Source organism: Podarcis gaigeae (assembly GCF_964106915.1).
Source record: "Podarcis gaigeae genome assembly, chromosome: 18".
NCBI classification, from domain to species: Eukaryota; Metazoa; Chordata; class Lepidosauria; order Squamata; family Lacertidae; genus Podarcis; species Podarcis gaigeae.
The window spans coordinates 768,680-789,960 of record NC_139696.1 but is presented as its reverse complement, the minus strand read 5'-3'; the positions used below and the strand labels follow the sequence as shown (position 1 = coordinate 789,960).

Genomic DNA, 21,281 nt, shown 5'->3' with positions numbered 1-21,281 from the left:
CCTGCAGCTGGAGGCTTCATTATTATTAATAAGAATAAGAAGAATATACTGCCCCTATGCCCAGAGGTCTCAGGGCCCAGCACCCTCTTTCCACAGGGGCTGGAAAGCTGCCCCACTGCAAAAGGCTGCCAGCGGGATCTGAGTTCGAGGCCATCGCGATTGATTGATTGATTGATTAGAGGGCATCACAATTGATTGATTGATTATATTTGTATACTTCTGTGGTTCTCAGCCGTTGGCACAAAGGCGGCCCACCCGCCTCCTTCCTCGGAGGTCCCCCGGGCAGAGTTTGGAGGGCCGCCGGCCTGGGTTTCTCGAACCGGGGTTCCTGCGGGTTGGGATGGATGACCTCTGGGGGTCCCACCATGTCCCGTTTCTCCCTGGCAGGACCAAGTGGTGAAGGAAGACAGCGTGGAGGCCGTCGGGGAGCAGCTGAAAGTCTACCACCAGCAGTACCAGGACAAGAGCCGGGAGTATGACCTGCTCTACGAGGAATACACCCGCACCTCCCAGGTGAGCCGGACTCGGGCAGGCAGTAGCACTTGCGGGGCCGAGTTTCGCACCCGGGACCCGCTGCTGCAAAGCTGGCTTGCTCCAAACCTTCAGCTTCTAGTCCTCAGTGTTACGAACTCTGCTCAGTAGGAGTCCAGCGCCCTTAGTATTGCCCACACGGGCTGGCAGCTGCCTCTGGCAGGCAGCCTCACTTGTGGTTGCTCTGAACCTTAAGTTTCTAGCCCTCAGTGTTGTGAACTCTGCTCAATAGGAGCCCTGCGCCCTTGGTATTGCCCACACGGGCTGACAGGCAGCCTCACTTGTGGTTGCTCTTAAACTGAAGTTTCTAGTCCTCAACATGACCTCTGCTCAATAGGAGCCTGCAAGAAGCTGCCTTGTGCCCTTGGTATTGCCTACACGGGCTGGCAGCTGCCTCTGGCAGGCAGCCTCACTTGCGGGGCTGAGCCGGCCCCGAGTTTCGCACCCGGGACCCGCTGCTGCAAAGCTGGCTTCCTCTGAACCTTAAGCTTCTAGTCCTCAATGTGAACTCTGCTCAATAGGAGCCCTATGTCCTTGGTATTGCCCACACGGGCTGGCAGGCAGCCTCCTTTGCAGTTGCTCTGAACCTTCAATTTCTAGTCCTCAGTTTTATGAACTCTGCTCAATAGGAACCCTGCGCCCTTGGTATTGCCCACACTGGCAGGCAGCCTCCTTTGCGGTTGCTCTTAACCTTAAGTTTCTAGTCCTCAGTGTTGTGAACTCTGCTCAATAGGAGCCCTGTGTCCTTGGTATTGCCCACACGGGCTGGCAGGCCGCCTCACTTGCGGTTGCTCTGAACCTTCAGTTTCTAGTCCTCAGTGTTATGAACTCTGCTCAATAGGAGCCCTGCGCCCTTGGTATTGCCCACACGGGCTGGCAGCCTCACTTGTGGTTGCTCTTGTGGCCGCCCCCCAGGAGCTGCAGATGAAGCGGACGGCCATTGAGGCCTTCAACGAGACCATCAAGATCTTTGAGGAGCAGTGCCAGACGCAGGAGAAGTGCAGCCGCGATTACATCGAGCGCTTCCGCAGGGAGGGGAACGACAAGGAGATCCAGCGGTTATTACTATTCTTATTATATAATTATCTTGTTATTATTACTATTATTAATAATAATTAATAATAATAATATTGCAAGCACTGGTTTTTATTATTATTATTATTATTATTATTATTATTATTATCATTATCATTATCATTATTATTACATATAATTCTTATCCTGCGACCCACCCCGGGAGCTTTGGATGAGTTTGATAAATTTAAATGGTGGTGGTGGTTGTTATTACCATTACTTTTACTGTTCTCATATATAATGATTATCCTGCAAGCAACGGTTGTTAATTATTATTACTATTATTATTATTATTATTATTATATAACGGGACCACAGGCATCAGCTACGGCTCAATTCTGGTTCCATCGCAAAATCCCTTTATTGCTATTAATGTATATATAATGACTATTCTGCAATCACTGGTTATTATTACTACAGTGGTGCCCCGCAAGACGAACGCCTCGCAAGACGGAAAACCCGCAAGACGAAAGGGAAATCTCCGGGGACGTCTTTTAAATGCTGGCGGTGGGGAGCAAAGCCTTTCCCCCCCCCCCCTCCGGCCTTCAGAAGAGGTCCAGGAAGGCCGGCGGGGGCCAAAAGGCTTTGCTCCCCACCGCCAGCATTTTAAAAGCGGTCCGGGATAGCAGGGAAGCGCTTCCCGCTATCCCGGACGGCTTTTGAAGGCAGGCGGGGGGGGGGGAGGAAAGCCTTTTGCCCCCCCCCAGCCTTCAGAAGAGGTCCTGGACCCCTTCTGAAGGCTGGCGGGGGGCGAAAGGCTTTGCTCCCCCCCGCCTGCCTTCCCGGGAGAGCGGAGAAACGCAGCGCTGACAGCATTTTAAGATCGCCCCGGGACAGCGGAGAAGTCTCCGCTGTCCCGGGAAGGCAGGCGGGGGGGGGGGGGGGAGGAAAGACTTTTTCCCCCCCCCCAGCCTTCAGAAGAGGTCGGGGGACAGACTGTCCCCGGACCTGGTCTGAAGGCGGTTTCCATAGGAACGCATTGATTGATTTTCAGTGCATTCCTATGGGAAACCCTGCTTTGCAAGACGAAAAACTCGCAAGACGAAAAGACTTGCGGAATGAATTAATTTCGTCTTGCGAGGCACCACTGTATTATCATTATTACTATTATTGCTATATAATTATCCTGCCAGGGACGCAGGTGGCGCTGTGGGTTAAAGCCTCAGCGCCTAGGACTTGTCGATCGAAAGGTCGGCGGTTCGAAACCCTGCGGCGGGGTGCGCTCCCGCTGCTCGGTCCCAGCGCCTGCCAACCTAGCAGTTCGAAAGCACCTCCGGGTGCAAGTAGATAAATAGGGACCACTTACTGGCGGGAAGGTAAACGGCGTTTCCGTGTGCAGCTCTGGCTCGCCAGATGCAGCTTTGTCACGCTGGCCACGTGACCCGGAAGTGTCTCCGGACAGCGCTGGCCCCTGGCCTCTTGAGTGAGATGGGCGCACAACCCCAGAGTCTGTCAAGACTGGCCCGTACGGGCAGGGGTACCTTTACCTTTAATTATCCTGCCAGCTCAGGATTATTAATAATAATAATAATAATAGCAATTATAACTAGAGCTTGCAGGGTAATTATATAGCAATAATATTATAATATATAGCAATAATATTATATAGCAATAATATAGCAATATTATTATTATTCCATAAATTTTATTGATTTTCAACATTTAACACATTATTATTTTTAAATTATTACATGTCATGCTTATCCTGCAAGCCACCCCGAGATCTTCGGGTGAGTGTGATAAATTCAAATTTATATAATGTTTTCAAACCACTTTTATCATTTATACCCCGGCTCAGAATCCTGATGAATTCGGAGAAGCTGAAATCTCGCGTTGCCGAAATCCACGACAGCAAGATGCAGTTAGAGGAAGACCTGAAGCAGCAGGCGTCTGAAAACCGGGAGATTGACAAGCGCATGAACAGCCTTAAGCCGGATCTTCTACAGCTGCGGAAACTGCGTGACCAATACTTGGTGTGAGTGCGAGGGCCCTGGCCGCCTAGTGGTTAGAGCACCCGGTTCAGGTAGCCCCGGGTTCGGCACCTCCTCTCCAAAACAGCCCCTCTTTTTTGGCCCGTAACCATGAGGACTAGCACCTTGCTTTGTCCCCAAAGGCTTGACCCAGGTTCGAATTCTCCCGCTCAGCCTCTCGGGCCGGCCTGAGATTCGAATCCGCCACCGGGTGGAATGAGGGGCGAAGCTCGTCCTATGAGGGGGTCCTGATTTTTCCCCTCTCCCCCCAGGTGGCTGACCCAAAAGGGGACGCGGCAGAAGCAGATCAACGAGTGGCTGGGGATCAAGAACGAGACGGAGGAGTAAGTTTGTTTTCTGGCAGCTTCTCTCTCTCTTTCTTCCTTCCTCCCTCCCTCCCTTCCTTTTCTGTCCTTCCTTCCTTCCTTCTTTCCTTCCTTCCTTCCTTCCTTCCTTCCTTCCTTCCTTCCTTCCTTCCTTTTCTGTCCTTCCTTCCTTCCTTCCTTCCTTGCTTCCTTCCTTTTCTGTCCTTCCTTCCTTCCTTCCTTCCTTGCTTCCTTCCTTTTCTGTCCTTCCTTCCTTCCTTCCTTCCTTTTCTGTCCTTCCTTCCTTCCTTCCTTGCTTCCTTCCTTTTCTGTCCTTCCTTCCTTCCTTGCTTCCTTCCTTTTCTGTCCTTCCTTCCTTCCTTGCTTCCTTCCTTTTCTGTCCTTCCTTGCTTCCTTCCTTTTCTGTCCTTCCTTCCTTCCTTCCTTGCTTCCTTCCTTTTCTGTCCTTCCTTCCTTCCTTCCTTCCTTGCTTCCTTCCTTCCTTCTCTCTCTCTCTCTCTCTCTCTCAGTTCCTTTCTTCCTTCCTTCCTTCCTTCCTCCCTTCCTCCCTTCCTTCCCTTTTTTCCCTTCCTTCCTTCTTTCCTTTTCTTTCTTTCCTTTTCTTTCTTTCCTTCTCTGTCCTTCCTTCCTTCCTTCCTTCTCTGTCCTTCCGTCCTTCTTTCTTTCTTTCCTTGTTTCCTTCTTTTTCCTTCTCTTTTTCTTTCTTTCCTTCCTTCCTTCCTTCCTTCCTTCCTTCCCCTTTCATTTTATCCTGACAAAGTAACAATCACAAACAAAACAGAATAAAAACAGGCACCCCACCACAAGACCCTTCCCTTGTAACTTTCCCATTCTTAACGCAACCATGATATTATTATTATTATTTTCCCCCAAACGGCCCACAAAACATTTCCATCCTTCGAAGAATCATCTCGTTCTTCCTTCCGTTCCTTCATTCCCCCGGTGGGTCTCTGCCACCTCGATATCGTAGCCCATCAGCGTCGATCTGGGGACCTTTTGGCACCTTGGCTGTCCTCTGTCGGAGGCGGGACACTGGGGAACGGCAGTTCTATTCCTTCTATTCTATCCTCCCTTCCTTCCCTTTCTTTCCTTCTTTCCTTCCTTTTCTGTCCTCCCTCCCTCCCTCCCTTCCTTCCTTCCTTCCTTCCTTCCTTTTCTGTCCTTCCTTCCTTCCTTCCTTCCTTGCTTCCTTCCTTTTCTGTCCTTCCTTCCTTCCTTCCTTCCTTCCTTCCTTCCTTCCTTCCTTCCTTCCTTTTCTGTCCTTCCTTCCTTCCTTCCTTCCTTGCTTCCTTCCTTTTCTGTCCTTCCTTCCTTCCTTCCTTTTCTGTCCTTCCTTCCTTCCTTCCTTCCTTCCTTCCTTCCTTCCTTCCTTCCTTCCTTTCTTCCTCCCTTCCTTTTCTGTCCTTCCTTCCTTCTCTCTCTCTCTCTCTCTCTCTCAGTTCCTTCCTTCCTTCCTTCCTTCCTCCCTCCCTTCCTTCCCTTTTTTTCCTTCCTTCCTTCTTTCCTTTTCTTTCTTTCCTTCTCTGTCCTTCCTTCCTTCCTTCCTTCTCTGTCCTTCCGTCCTTCTTTCTTTCCTTGTTTCCTTCTTTTTCCTTCTCTTTTTCTTTCTTTCTTTCCTTCCTTCCTTCCCCTTTCATTTTATCCTGACAAAGTAACAATCACAAACAAAACAGAATAAAAACAGGCACCCCACCACAAGACCCTTCCCTTGTAACTTTCCCATTCTTAACGCAACCATGATATTATTATTATTATTTTCCCCCAAACGGCCCACAAAACATTTCCATCCTTCGAAGAATCATCTCGTTCTTCCTTCCGTTCCTTCATTCCCCCGGTGGGTCTCTGCCACCTCGATATCGTAGCCCATCAGCGTCGATCTGGGGACCTTTTGGCACCTTGGCTGTCCTCTGTCGGAGGCGGGACACTGGGGAACGGCAGTTCTATTCCTTCTATTCTATCCTCCCTTCCTTCCCTTTCTTTCCTTCTTTCCTTCCTTTTCTGTCCTCCCTCCCTCCCTCCCTTCCTTTCTTCCTTCCTCCTTTCCTTCCTTCCTTCCTTCCTTCCTTCCTTCCTTCCTTCCTTCCTTCCTTTCTTTCTTTCCTTCCTCCGTCCCTCCCTCCTTCCCTCCCTTCCTTTGCTACCTAATTCCTTCCTTCCTTCCTTCCTTCCTTCCTTCCTTCCTTCCTTCCTTCTTTTTCCTTCCGTTCCTTCATTCCCCCGGTGGGTCTTTTCCACCTCGACATCAATCTGGGGACCTTTCTGCGCCTCCGCTGTCAGAGGCAGCATACTGGGGAACGGGCAGAATTGGGGCGCTGGGCATCCAGACTGGGCCCAGACGGGCAAATGGGGGTTTCTCTTTTCCGGGCGCCAGCGCTGCAACCTTTCCGCTTTTTTGGCAGCCACTACTCCATGATGGAGGACGAGGAGGACCTCCCTCACCACGAGGAGCGGACGTGGTACGTGGGCAAGATCAACCGCACGCAGGCCGAGGAGATGCTGGCCGGCAAGAGGGACGGGACCTTCCTCATCCGGGAGAGCAGCCAGCGGGGCTGCTACGCCTGCTCCGTCGTGTGAGTCTCGGGGCGGGGCACCGGGGGGTCATCCATCCCAACCCGCTGGCGACACCTTGGTTTTTAATTGCTTTCCTGGTTTGGGAAAAGGGGAAGCGGTGCCTGCTTTTATTATGTGCATGCCAGAGAGAGGTTGTGCAGTTGCGGGATGGTGGAGTCGTGGAGTGGGACACCGGAGGGTCATCCATCCCAACCCGCTGGCAACCTGTTGGTTTTTAATTGCTTTTCCGGTTTGGGAAGGGGAAAAGCGGTGCCTGCTTTTATTATTTGCGTGCCAGAGAGAGGTTGTGCAGTTGTGGGATGGTAGAGTCATGGAGTGGGACCCTTCACGATTTAAATCACTAGTCAGGAAGGCTCGATTTAAATCTTCTTCCTTTTTTACGGAAAGGTTCAGCCTTGCTGGCATCGCCTTAATATTTACAACCAGATGAAGGTTTCATTTTTGGAATGATGAATTTTCAGAGTAGTTTTCACAGTTGTACAGTGGTACCTCAGGTTACATATGCTTCAGGTTACAGACTCCGCTAACCCAGAAATAGTGCTTCAGGTTAAGAAATTTGCTTCAGAATGAGAACAGAAATCGTGCTCCGGCGGCGCGGCGGCAGCAAGAGGCCCCATTAGCTAAAGTGGTGCTTCAGGTTAAGAACAGTTTCAGGTTAAGAACGGACCTCTGGAACGAATTAAGTACTTAACCCGAGGTGCCACTGTATTGGAAATTACCTGCTATACCACTTTACGGCTGCGAAATCAGATCATGATATTTTGCTCTGGCCTTTAAAGAGATGCCCGTCTTTCGGAACGATAAAGGTAAAGGGACCCCTGACCGTTAGGTCCAGTCGTGGCCGACTCTGGGGTTGTGGCGCTCATCTCGCTTTACTGGCCGAGGGAGCCGGCGTCCAGCTTCCGGGTCGTGTGGCCAGCAGGACTAAGCCGCTTCTGGCGAACCAGAGCAGCGCACAGAAACACCGTTTACCTTCCCGCTGGAGCGGTACCTATTGATCTACTTGCACTTTTACTGCTTTCAAACTGCTAGGTTGGCAGGAGCAGGGACCGAGCAACGGGAGCTCACCCCGTCATTGCGGGGATTTGAACCACTGACCTTCTGATCGGCAAGCCCTAGGCTCTGTGGTTTAACCCGCAGCATCACTCGCATCCCTTGTGGAACGATACTGAACCTTAATATTTAAAGGAACCGTTCAGCGCCTCTCTGACGCTTTTCCCCTTGTTGTTCCCGCTCTGCAGAGTCGACGGCGACACCAAGCACTGCGTCATCTACAAGACGGCCACCGGCTTCGGTTTTGCAGAGCCCTACAACCTCTACGCGTCACTCAAGGAGCTGGTCCTCCACTACAAACACACCTCTCTGGTGCAACACAACGACTCGCTCAACGTCACCTTGGCGTACCCCATTTTCCCGCTGCCCCCCAGATGAAGACTGCCGCGGCCAGGTCGGGGGGCTCCACCCTCCCCGAAAAACTGCCCCTTTCCCCCTCTCTATACCCCCTCTCCCTTACGCCCCCAAACCCCAATATATATATATATATATATATAATCTCAATTATTTTCCTTTGCAACAGCATTCGGGGGCTGTTTTCCTTTCCAACTTTTCCCTTTCTTTTTGGTGCTAGCAATGCTTTCTCCACGGGGGGGGGGGGGGGGGCAGCAGCGACTCTCCTAAAGCTTTTTGAGGTCCCCCCCCTCCTAAAAAAACACCCAATGTTCCTTATCTGTGAAGGACGGGCATAGATCTTATTTTTTTTGGCAGAGACAAATCTTGGTACTTGCTGTTCCCGTGGAGACAGTTCGGCTCTTTTTGTTTCGCAGGGGGGGGGGCGCTCCTATTTTTAATTTTATTTTTTACGCCGCTCCCCAGCCCTCCGCACTCGCCCCCCCCCCCCAGCCAAACAGCGTTGGGTCTCCTATGCAGAATTATGTTTCGTTTCTTCTTAAATATGCAAAAAAAAAGAGAGAGAGATTTAAACAAGCCCTGTTGCAGCCATCTTCTATCTCTCAAGTTATTTTACCAGCTGCTGGGCAGGGAAATAGATCCTAACCCCCCCCTCCAAAAAAATTAAATTCCCACTCGCTTCCTTGTCTCTGCCTCGGTTTGCCACGGTTGTAAAATGGGCACAGGTATTGTGTCCCCCGTGAGGCTTCCTTTTCCTGTGCCAGGAAAAAGTCTGGGGCGTTCTTGGGGTCCTCAGAGCCCCCCCTTCTCCTCTTTACGCGTAAAGCCATTTGTTGCCCCCCCCCCCCAAGCTAAGAGGGGCGGATAACGGGGGTAACAGGAACAAGCCAATCTCTCCCCTTCCTCAAATTGGGGTTCCCCTTTGCACCCCCCGGGTGTGCCTGCTCTCTGCACCCCAAAGCCTGGAACGGGTGGTCTTGCAAAATCCTTTTTTTCCTCCCCCCGAAAAAGAGCCATTTGAACACTACAAATCTCCCTTCCCCTTGCGTAACATGTGTTGTGTTTTGTGCGTGCGACAGACCTTGTTTGGGTCCGCCATTCGAACCCAGGGCCGGTTCCTTTTTGTCTTCCCAACAGGAAACCCCTTGGGATCTCCTCACCCCCCCCCCAGAAATGCTCTCTTCCTCTCCCCCCCTCAAAATAAAATCCATATTTTTGCACCCTACCAAATGTGTGTGTGTGAGCTAGGGTTATAACTTTTTGACCACCTCGCAGCTCAGCCGGACGAACTTTTGCCTAAAAACGAACCGTCTTGCCATTTCCAAATCTTTGGGGGAAAGGTCGCCTCTCAAAATCAATAAATTGATTTTTTGCCTAGGGGACCGTATAATGCATTTTGTATGCAGAGCATGGGTTATAATACAGGAGAAACAGCTTGAAAATTTAATTTTTTTTGTTTGGAGCTTGCAAACTGTCTAATACTTGTGCATTGTTTTGTACATTGCACACCCCTTATTGTTTTGAGTAAATCCAAGTGGCGGCTTTTCTTTGCTTTCTGCCGCAAACGCCATCGAGTTCCCACAACCCCTTGAATTGCACTTTTTAAATATATAGACCAATTTTTTTTATTCTTTCAGAAGGTTCTCTGCCGTTTCAGGAAGTTCTGGGCAGCTGGGGAAAGTTCGAAATTGTTCCATGATTTTTTTTTAAAGTGCAGGTACTTATGAGTAGCAACCCGACTCCCAACTTTTCCTTTTGGGGTGACCATTTTGGGGGAAGAATTAGTCCCCTTTTCAATGTTTACAGGCAAAAGTTCATCCCTTTAGGCTACAGGAAATCGGTATTTTGGGGAGAAAGTCAAAAAGTTACAACCCAAGTGTGCATCTCGATTGTGCAAAGGAGTCGTTTACGAAAGTGCCCCCAGTTGCAAAAAACCGTTTCCCCTTTCTAGGTTATACACAGATATGCAATATAACATTTTGACGCATCCCAAATCCTCATTTCTTGCTTCCCACCCCCCCATCAATTTTGGATGTTTAAGTGGGTCTTTTCAAGCAAACAAGAAAGTTCACCCGAAAACCGTCGTGTATTTGTGTCCAAGATTTGTTACTGTAAGATACATAGATTAAAATAAAAGAAAGGGGAGGGGAGGGGAGAATTATTTAAAAGCAAAGTTTTGTACGGTACTTTAAAAATAAAAAAAAAGGTGTTCATGCAAAACGTGGCTTTGTTTGGTACATCGCGGTTATTTCCGTCCCTCCGACTCGGTCTCCTCATGCATGAAGGCAAGGCGGAAGAAACGTAGTTTTGTAACGAATTGCAGAATTAAGAACGGTAAGGGACCCCCAGCGGCCATCTAGTCCAGCCCCCTTTTGCCCAAAACGGTTCTCGAACCCATGACTGTGAGTTTAAGGGTCTCCTGCAAGAGCTGTTCCGCCTGGCCTTTGGTTTGGACTCAGTCTGACCCATACGGTTTTGATCTATGGGCTACTTTTAAAATGAGGCTGCATTTTAAATGGCATTTTAACCAGTATTTTAAATTGGCTTTTTTCTTTTCCTATTATGTTTTCACTGTAATTTTACTGGTGTTAGCTGCCCCACTCTGGCCGGGGAGGGTGGGGTATACATAAAATTTATTATTATTATTATTATTATTATTATTATTATTATTATTATTACTGACTAAGCTTAAATAGACTTAAAATTGAATGTGAAGGGGGTGCATTCATTTTAAAGCTCTGCAAATCTCCATGGGTCGCTGGAGAGCTGCGGCGAGTTTATTGTCCCTTTATCGCATTATTTGCCACTTTCTGTCCTGCAAAGAGCTCAAGGCGTCGTGCATGGCTCTCCCCTTATCTCTGTTTTTAGCCTCACGGCAACCTTGCAAGGTAGGCCGGGAGGGGGCGGCTGGCCCACGCTTCCTCGCCAAGCAGGAATTCGAACCCGGGTCCCAGTCAAATCCCCACAGCGACCCTGCGTGGAGGGAGGTTGGGCTGAACGAGGGACCCCCAAGCTGCTTGCTGGCCGAGCGCGAGGATTCGAACCCAAGTCCTGGCCCAGCACTCGACTCTGAACTTGAGCAGCGACACCCGCATTGGCGGGGTTGGGCTGGATGACCCCCTGGGTTCCCTCCCAGCTGTGATATTTCAATCCCTTGCCAGAGGGAGATCTGGACCTGTTGGCAGAATTTTCCTGGTGGAAAATTGAAGGGATATAAAGGCAAGACATTTGGGGGGGGTTGCATTTTCTTAGAACCAGCGTTTTACGGAACAGAATCTCTTGAGAAGGGGGAAGAGAAAGAGTGAGGTTTTTTTCCGGAAAAGAGAAGTGAGACTCATGGGTCTTAATCTGGGCACGAGGGGGTGGCAGTTCCCGTATTTTGTAGGTGGCTAAGCCTAGCTGAAAGAGGAGAGCGCAAAATATGGTCTGAAGCTCAACATCAAAAAAACGAAGATCATGGCCACTGGTCCCATCACCTCCTGGCAAATAGAAGGGGAAGAAATGAAGGCAGTGAGAGATTTTACTTTCTTGGGCTCCATGATCACTGCAGATGGTGACAGCAGTCACAAAATTAAAAGACACCTGCTTCTTGGGAGAAAAGCAATGACAAACCTAGACAGCATCTTAAAAAGCAGAGACATCACCTTGCCAACAAAGGTCCGTATAGTTCAAGCTCTGGTTTTCCCAGTAGTGATGTATGGAAGTGAGAGCTGGACCATCCAGAAGGCTGATGGCCGGAGAATGGATGCTTTTGAATTCTGGTGCTGGAGGAGACTCTTGAGAGTCCCATGGACTGCAAGGAGATCCAACCTCTCCATTCGGAAGGAAATCAGCCCTGAGGGCTCACGGGAAGGACAGATCCTGAAGCTGAGGCTCCAAGACTTTGGCCACCTCATGAGAAGAGAAGACTCCCTGGAAAAGACCCTGATGTTGGGAAAGATGGAGGGCACAAGGAGAAGGGGACGACGGAGGAGGAGATGGTGGGACAGTGTTCTCGAAGAGACCAGCATGAGGGAGGCAGTGGAAGACAGGAGGGCCTGGCGTGCTCTGGTCCAGGGGGTCACCAAGAGGCGGACACCACTAAACAACTAAACAACAACAAGAAGAAGAAGCCTGGCTGGGTTTGAACCATCTGCAGCATGGATTTCAAGCAGTAGAAAGAATAGAACCTCCTTCAAACCAGGGAGGGGAGCAAATCAAAGTTTCATTTTCAGCTGAATTTGGGGAGAGCATCTGTCACCCGGAGCTGCTTCAATGGCTTTCGCTCAACATGCTCCTTGCAAACAGCCGAAAGCCTGCAAATTTTGATAATACAGTGGTCCCTTGGTTCTCAAACGGATTAATCCATTCCAGACTTTTAAAAACAACCCCTAAGACAGCAATTGAACATGGATTTTACTATCTAACGAGACCATCAGTCCCTAAAATGAAAGCAATAATCAATGTGCCGTACTATAAAATAACTAAGGCAGTATTGTAGATGATAAAAATGAAAACGAACTTTTTTTTCTTTACCTGCGCTGATGACAGTCATTGTTTGCATGGGGGGCTTTTATCCATTTCCGCAGTCACACAATCAATCGATCAGTATCTGAACTGGGTTCCGCACAGTCATGAAAACAAAAAAAGAGAGCCACAAAAACACAAAATAAATAGCACAAAGAGACCTCAACATAACGCTCAAATCGGAAGCCTAACACTCAAAACGGAGCATGTTTGGCTTCCAAAAAAAGTTCGCCAACCGGAACACTTCCTTCTGGGTTTGTAGTGTTTGGGTTCCAAGTTGTTTGAGTACCAAGGCGTTTGAGAACCAAGGGACCGCTGTAATAATATTTCTTATCGGCGGAAGGTTTGGTGTGGTGCAAGAAAGCTTTCATCCCAGGGGGAAAAGTTGGAGAACGACCGGTGGTTATTACTTTGGGACAGGGGTAGGCAACCTAAGGTCCAGGGGCCGGATCCGGCCCAATCGCCTTCTCAATCCGGCCCGCGGACGGTCCGGGAATCAGTGTGTTTTTACATGAGGAGAATGTGTCCTTTTATTTAAAATGCATCTCTGGGTTATTTGTGGGGCATAGGAATGCATTCATCCCCCCCCAAAAAATATAGTCTGGCCCCCCACAAGGTCTGAGGGACAGTGGACCGGCCCCCTGCTGAAAAAGTTTGCTGACCCCTGCTCTAAAGCCTTATTTCCCAACACGACTTTTTCCTTCCTGGAAAGTCCAGGAATCAGTGTGTTTTTACATGAGGAGAATGTGTCCTTTTATTTAAAATGTATCTCTGGGTTATTTGTGGGGCATAGGAATTATTTCATTTTCCCCCCAAAATATAGTCCGGCCCCCCACATGGTCTAAGGGATGGTGGACCGGCCCATGGCTGAAAAAGGCTACTGACCCTTGCTTTAGGGTGCATGGTTTCGTTTCCGCAGGTAAGACTCACCTGAGCATGGGATGGAGATGCTCGCAACATCCCAGCAAATCTCGCTTCTGCATTAGTCAGAGCTTTGGGTCTGAGGCAAAGGAGGCAGATCTGTGTCTCTCCTCCTTCCAGCTATCTGACGCCACCCTGCCTCCTGTTTTCTTGCCTAGCAGCTGGCTGAGGGGGCGGAAAGAAAAAAGCCCCACCCATGAGCCTGGCGGGGGGGGGGGCACTTAGTTGCAGCTCCTGCAACCTAGCACACCAGGTGTGATGATGACATGGAGGTCACTGGAAAACTTGTCCCACTGGTTCCGAATCCTCAAGATGATGTTGTAAACAAAATCTGCCCTTCTTCCCTTCTGGGGTACCCAAGAGCCCATATAGAGTGCTTAAGTGGGTTCCCTATCGGTAGGGACACAGTTGGTGCTGTGGGTTAAACCACAGAGCCTAGGACTTGCCTATCAGAAGGTCGGCGGTTCGAATCCCCGCAATGACGGGGTGAGCTCCCGTTGCTCGGTCCCTGCTCCTGCCCACCTAGCAGTTCAAAAGCACGTCAAAGTGCAAGTAGATCAATAGGTACCACTCTGGCGGGAAGGTAAACGGCATTTCCGTGCACTGCTCTGGTTCTCCAGAAGAGGCCTAGTCATGCTGGCCACATGACCCGGAAGCTGTACGCCGGCTCCCTCGGCAAGTAAAGCAAGATGAGCGCCGCAACCCCAGAGTCGGCCACGACTGGACCTAATGGTCAGGGGTCCCTTTACCTTTACTATCACTAGGAGAAAATAACAGAGGCCAAGCAGAGAATATTGGGAAGCAAAGTAGCTCGTAAGCCTGATCTTTATTGAACTATTGCAACAGGGTCCTCACTCCCCACATGCAGGAGGGAGGAGGAACCCAGAACAATGGGGTGCAAGACATATAGACATTTTAAATTCCCTGCCCTGGAGCTCAAGACCACCTCCCACAAACAGCATACTTACATCACAGAAAAGGCGGCCCACAATAGAAATGTGAATGTTGTTTTTCCTGTCTGCCAGGTTATCTGATAACGCCTTACCTTATCTGATTCCCTTCCCTGGTAGTCTGGCCATTCCTTTGAGATGGTGATTTCCCAATTCCTGAGTCAATGAGAAGGATCCCTCGCCCCCTCCCTCCTTGCAGAGAAAACATTTGGTCAGTTGGGGAGTCAAAATAGTTTCAGGGCGGTCTTCCTGTGCTGCTCCAGACATGTGGTTGACATATCTATGTATGTGCTTGCTTGGTACATTTATGAACATTTATTATATGTGTTGTTGTTGTTGTTGTTGAGTTGTTTAGTCGTGTCTGACTCTTCATGCCCCCCTGGACCAGAGCACGCCAGGCCCTCCTGTCTTCCACTGCCTCCCCCAGTTTGGTCAAACTCATGCTGGTAGCTTTGAGAACACTGTCCCACCATCTCGTCCTCTGTCGTCCCCTTCTCCTTGTGCCCTCCATCTTTCCCAACATCAGGGTCTTTTCCAGGGAGTCTTCTCTTCTCATGAGGTGGCCAAAGTATTGGAGCCTCAGCTTCAGGATCTGTCCTTCCAGTCAGCACTCAGGGCTGATTTCTTTCAGAATGGAGAGGTTTGATCTTCCTGCAGTCCATGGGACTCTCAAGAGTCTCCTCCAGCACCATATTATATGTATATAAGACCTTAATTTTTTTATTACAATGATGCTAACCCTTGCTGGGTTCAGGACCTCAAGAACTGGGAGGGACTGGGGGTGCGGCCATTGTTACAGAAATTCTAAGGTCTTAGTCCCTGATAATGCCTTATCTCAGGCCTGTCCAACTCCCAAGAGAGTGCGATCTACTCACAGTATCAAAAGACCGGCTTTGATCTACCCACTAAACTTCGTACCTGGGACACCCCCTGCGATCTACCAGTAGCTCTTGATCTACCTGTTGGGCATGCCTGCCTTATCTAATTACCTTTTCTGGGTATCATGGCCATAAACTTAGAGATAAATCCTTAGTTCCCAAATCTCTTACACATCATGATATCAGCTTAACAGATATTTGCCAGACTGTATTTGCAAAGGGAGGCGTAAGCCCCTACAGTCCAAAGACAATTGGAAAGCTTTTCCCATTTCCTTCCTCTTTGCAGAGAAATATTTGAGGTCAATTTGGGAGAAGCCAAAGGGCTTCAGGTTTTCTCTCCTGTACACATGGTTTATATGCTTATGTATGTGTTTGCCTTGTACATTTGTGAACATTTATTCTACATAAGACCTTAGAATTCCTATAGGAAGCTCTCTTTTTAGGAAATCAAAGTTGTTGTGCTTTTCTTTTAGGAAACCAAAGTTTCCTGGGAAACCCTGTAAAGAAAAGGACATGAGGACTCAGATATATTTAAACGCTTTTGAATAATATTCGTGATCTTTCCCCCTGCCCACCCCCCCCCGCTACGCCCATGCCCAGTTTGAAGAGCTGAGGATCTGGGGTTTTTTTTTGGGGGGGGGGGGTTGTGACATGCAAACTCCCAAACGGAAAGTGGCGCCTTATCTCTCTCCCTTCCGTGTCAGCTGCCAGTTCCAAAGTCCAACCTTTTGTTGTCAAGCGCAAAAGTTGCTCAACAGCTTGTGTCAGCAGATCGGCTCCGCCTGGGGGCTTGCACAATTCCCCCTGGTAGGTGGCAAACATCTGGGTCTTTTTAAATTCTTGCAGGCATGCTGGGACCTGAGGTGACCCCCCACCGCCTCCTTCTCAGGCAGTCCACTGTCCAATCTGAACTGGGGGGTTGGGGTCCCCAGAGGAGCCAAATCCTAGGGACCTCGCCCGTCCAATAGAACACGGATGCGCATTGCCATTCAAATAGCGTGTGCATGACACCTCATGCCATCGATTATGCGAGGTGGGGCTTATTTCTATTCAAGTTAACACCCCCAACACCACTCTCCAGGAACTTCCCATCCCCTCCAACATTTCTCCCCTGGAAATAGGGGCGTCCTATTCCATCCCCTCCCACGTTTCTCCCCTGAAAATAGGGGCGTCCTATTCCATCCCCTCCCACGTTTCTCCCCTGAAAATAGGGGCGTCCTATTCCATCCCCTCCCACGTTTCTCCCCTGAAAATAGGGGCGTCCTATTCCATCCCCTCCAACGTTTCTCCCCTGAAAATAGGGACGTCCTATTCCATCCCCTCCAACGTTTCTCGCCTGAAAATAGGAACGTCCTATTCCATCCCCTCCAACGTTTCTCCCGTGAAAATAGGGACGTCCTATTCCATCCCCTCCAATGTTTCTCCCCTGAAAATAGGGACGTCCTATTCCATCCCCCCCAACGTTTCTCCCCTGAAAATAGGGACGTCCTATTCCGTCCCCTCCAACGTTTCTCCTGTGAAAATAGGGACGTCCTATTCCATCCCCTCCAACGTTTCTCGCCTGAAAATAGGGACGTCCTATTCCATCCCCTCCAACGTTTCTCCCGTGAAAAGAGGGACGTCCTATTCCATCCCCTCCAATGTTTCTCCCCTGAAAATAGGGACGTCCTATTCCATCCCCCCCCAACGTTTCTCCCCTGAAAATAGGGACGTCCTATTCCGTCCCCTCCAACGTTTCTCCTGTGAAAATAGGGACGTCTTATTCCATCCCCTCCAACGTTTCTCCTCTGAAAATAGGGACGTCCTATTCCGTCCCCTCCAACGTTTCTCCTGTGAAAATAGGGACGTCTTATTCCATCCCCTCCAACGTTTCTCCTCTGAAAATAGGGACGTCTTATTCCATCCCCGCCAACGTTTCTCCCCTGAAAATAGGGACGTTCTAAGGGAAAGCGGGACTTTCCGGCATCAAATCAGAAACCGACACAGCTTCAAAGAGGATTGCAAAACAGATTTAAAAAAAAAAAGTATTGTAAACATGTTAGCACGCTAGCAGGCTAGGAGTAAGTTCAGCAGTAAAAAAAGTTACTTAATATGCAGCAGCAAAAAATAACCAGGAAAGGGTTTGAGGGACGTCTTTAAAGGGAATGCTTACTGGAAAATGTTTGGTTAATTGTATTTTATTTGTGGGCGGACGACCTATTTCCCCCCCTGCAAATCCCTGGAAAATATTTTCTTTCTTTGGCGATCACTCGCCGCAAGACTGTCTTCCATGGACACGGTATTCCCCCTGGAAAATAGGGACAATTGGAAGGTCTGCAACATCTGGAAGCCCCCAAACCGTTTGCTGGTTGTTGCTTTGAAACAGGCGCGCGCAAAGTGGTCTTTCCCCTAAATCTCGCGGTCTGGGGCCTCCCAAAAATCCGGCTCCTCCTCCTCCTCCTCTGGAGCAAGTCAGGGGCCGCCTGAGTCACACACACACAAAACCGCAGCAGAAGAAGACGAACGGGTTGCGAGGAGGAAGAAGAGGGAAGGGCGGAGCCGGCAAGGGGGGGTTTAAGAGCAGCCGGTCTCGCCCCCGCCGTGCGCACTCCGCCTCGCCGTTGCGCACCGCCCGGCACCTCTCCTCGCCATGGCTCCCGGCTGGCTCCTGTCCATCGCCGCTTTCTGCTGGCTGGGGGGCATCGCCCTGGGGGGCGCCCCTTGCCACTATCCCCCGCACCAGTGGTGCGGCTCCAGCGAGATCGCGCAGGCTTGCAAGGTGAGGAAAGGGAAAGCGAAGGTGGCCAGGAGGAGCGCAAACTCTTTGCGCGCAGGCGAGTTGCCAAAGGGATGGGGGAGGGGTGGCCACCCACGTTGCGGGTGGGGTGGGGGCTTCGAGGGAGGAAGGGGGGCTAGCAGGGGCGACGGGGGAATTTGTGCGACCCCCTTCCCGGGACTCGGAGGAACGGGTGGCTCCGAATGGCTGCTGTGGCGCACGGGTCCTGCTTGGGGGCGGGGGTGTCTTCCCAGGGGGGCACCACCTCGTTGGCCCCTGGGGGGGCAGGAGGCTGGATTCCGATGCGCCCCCTTTGGCCTGATTCAACTGCCGCAGGGGGTCTTAGGATTCCTAAATGGAGACCCGAGGTGCCCACAAAATTCTCCATGAAGAGTCCGGGCATTCACAAATTTTGGGTGCCAGGGCCATGCACGCTGCATGGCACCCACGGGCACAGGGCCAAGTTGGCACTTCTGCCGTGGACAGAGGCAGTCTACCTTAAGACTGGGGGGAAGGAAGAGTGGGAGGAAGCTGTTGCTATCTGGTCTTGCCTGTGTGCTTTGGGGGGCACCTCACTGTGAAGACAGGGGCCTGGACTCAGGGTCCCCCGTGTAGGGCACCAAGCCAAAGTGTTGGGTTGAAATAAACGACAGACGAATGGCAAGTGTCATATGGGAGGCATCTCCCGAGCATGTCTCGGGGAGTCCCTTTTATTGAATATTACAGCATTGCCACATATGTGCTCGTTGCTGATTGGTTAACACAAGTACAAAACAAAGGTTATATATAAGTATTAATCATCAATAGATTAAAGGGTGGGAAAGGGAACAGAATTGGACAGGCGTGAAAGCCTCCTTATTAAATTATAACTAGTGATTGATAATGCAAGACTTAAACTATTTACTAGTGATTAATATATAGCATTCATCCGTAAATGTGGTCAACCAAGCACTAAGAACAGGTCAAGATGTGATGTTTTCATGAACTGAACATTCTAGGGTGATGAAGGAATGTCTCAGCCTAAAATGGTTTTTGCCAGAGTCATGTGCAGAAGCAAAAACTTCCCATCACCAAAGGGCCACAGAATCATCACCATCAGGGCTTTTTTCAGCCAGAGCTCTGTTCTGGCACCTCTCAGGTGGGCACCATTGCCATTCTAAGAGAAAAAGGTAAAAGGTAAAAGACCCCTGGATGGTTCAGTCCAGCCCAAGGCGACTCTGGGGTTGCGGCGCTCATCTCGCTTTCAGGCCGAGGGAGCCGGCGTTTGTCCACAGCCAGCTTGCCGGGTCATGTGGCCAGCGGGACTAAACTGCTTCTGGTGCATGGTGGAAACCAGAGCCGCACGGAAACACTGTTTACCTTCCCGCTGGAGCGGTACCTATTTATCTGCTTGCGCTGGTCTGCTTTCGAACTGCTTGCCCTTCATATGCGACCAAACTCCCATCTCCCATCAGCTTCAACAGGCAGCCTGGCAGACATGAAGATTTAAAACAGAATTCATCAGCTACTGCCAATCCCTTAATCCGTGCCATGAAACAGGTTCTGTACAGGAGTGGCTAAGGGACCCACTGTTCTTACACTTGCTATATCATCTTTACAACATCCTTGCGAAGTGGGCTAGGCTGAGAGATCGAGGTCCATAGGCCCCGGGGAGAGCTTTGAAAGGATCTGAGCCAAAGGTCCTGGGTTCAAACTCTGACGGTAACTCCAGAGAGTGGCTGCCGGCCAGTGCTGGCAGTGCTGAGCTATAGGTGAACCAAGGCTCTGGTTAAGGCAGCTCCTAGCAGAGGCAAAACGTCTCCTCTTTGGGTCAAACCCAACACAGCTTTGCATTTACAGCACCCCCATTTTCTCAGCATCTTATTTTTTGGGGGGGTTTCCCCGCGGAAAGCCCCACCTCGCTTTTCGGAAGCCGCCCTCCGCTGCTTTCACTTCCCTCTCGAAAGATGGAGGAGGAAACTGGCCGGGCAAGAGGTCGTTGCCGTTGGGGAGACATCATTATTTATTGTATTGGTTTTATTTCTATCTCATTTTTTGTTCAAACGAATCCCAAAGCGATTTAGAAACCAAAGAAATAAATAAAGAATCTTTGTTTGCGCCAGCCGCCAGCCATAGCAATAAAACAACAATACGATATACAAAAGAATAAAAATAAAGAAAGTCAATAGTACAGTGGTACCTCGGGTTAAGTACTTAATTCGTTCCGGAGGTCTGTTCTTAACCTGAAACTGTTCTTAACCTGAAGCACCACTTTAGCTACTGGGGCCTCCCGCTGCTGCTGTGCCACCGGAGCACGATTTCTGTTCTCGTCCTGAAGCAAAGTTCTTAACCTGAAACACTATTTCTGGGTTAGCAGAGTCAGTAACCTGAAGCGTCTGTAACCTGAAGTGTATGTAACCCAAGGTATAGGGTTTTGAATCAATAGTCCAATAGCGGACCTTATTCTAATTGCCCCGGCTAAAAAACCTTACAACCTTTGCCGTCACCTGCTCATCTCAACCTGCCAAGAGAAAGGACACTTTGGCAGTGGCTGGGCAAGCCAGAAGGGACGGAAAATAAAAATAACATAACGGAACGTGACGAACAGGAGCTTGAATCGTACAGAATACTTGGCAAATTGTCATTAAAGCGATCCCAAATCCCAAATAAAACAAGACGTGAGCTGAGATTGTCCTTCTGCCTGATTTAAAAAGGTAAAGGTAAAGGGACCCCTGACCATTAGGTCCAGTCGTGGCCGACTCTGGGGTTGCAACGCTCATCTCGCTTTACTGGCCGAGGGAGCCGGTGTACAGCTTCCGGGTCATGTGGCCAGCAGGACTAAGCCGCTTCTGGCGAACCAGAGCAGCGCACGGAAACGCCGTTTCCCTTCCCGCCGGAGTGGTACCTATTTATCTACTTGCACTTTGACGTGCTTTTGAACTGCTAGGTGGGCAGGAGCAGGGACCGAGCAACGGGAGCTCACCCCGTTGCGGGGATTCGAACCGCCGACCTTCTGATCGGCAAGTCCTAGGCTCTGTGGTTTGTAAGCTAAGCAGGTTCTAGCTTAGGGCCCCACTCTCTTGGGGGCCTCCAAAAAATTTAAAGGAAAAAACCTGGATGTACATTTCCAAAATATATGATAAAAAACAAATAAAATAAAACCTGCATCCAGCAACAGTGTTTTGTGTCGTGTAGGCTCCTATGGTGTAAGTCAAATATCCCTGGTTTGCTCCTTTCTATATAGAGGGTGCCGACATTCTGCATGGACTGGTTGCAGGGCAATATGTACAAATGGCTTGAGATACCTATCAGGTCCATAAATGCCCACATAAATCAACACAAAAAAGCAGCAATTTATTGTGGACAAAGGACAGCTGGACATAGAAAGGGCCCCATTACCTTCAGGAGCTGAG

At 49.8% G+C, this 21,281-nt stretch overlaps 2 protein-coding genes across 3 annotated transcripts in view; both read left to right on the top strand.

Annotated features, from left to right (window-relative positions):
• Positions 1 to 348: 348 nt before the first annotated feature.
• PIK3R2 (phosphoinositide-3-kinase regulatory subunit 2) lies at positions 349 to 10,103 on the top strand (the record flags this gene model as incomplete). The annotated part of the gene is made up of 6 exons (XM_083720842.1): positions 349 to 513; positions 1,447 to 1,589; positions 3,404 to 3,580; positions 3,848 to 3,919; positions 6,301 to 6,471; positions 7,714 to 10,103. Coding segments are annotated over 6 exons (918 nt in total), but the record flags the coding sequence as incomplete, so codon positions are not given.
• A 6,954-nt stretch (positions 10,104 to 17,057) lies between these two features.
• Positions 17,058 to 21,281, top strand: part of IFI30 (IFI30 lysosomal thiol reductase) — an 11,613-nt gene continuing 7,389 nt past the window's right edge. Inside the window, exon 1 of one of the 2 annotated variants that reach the window (XM_083720728.1) lies at positions 17,058 to 17,892. In XM_083720728.1, the coding sequence (XP_083576854.1) occupies positions 17,764 to 17,892 (129 nt within the window). In that variant the 5' untranslated portion in view covers positions 17,058 to 17,763. The remainder of the gene's footprint in view (positions 17,893 to 21,281) is intronic. The other variant, XM_083720727.1, reaches the window with a different exon arrangement.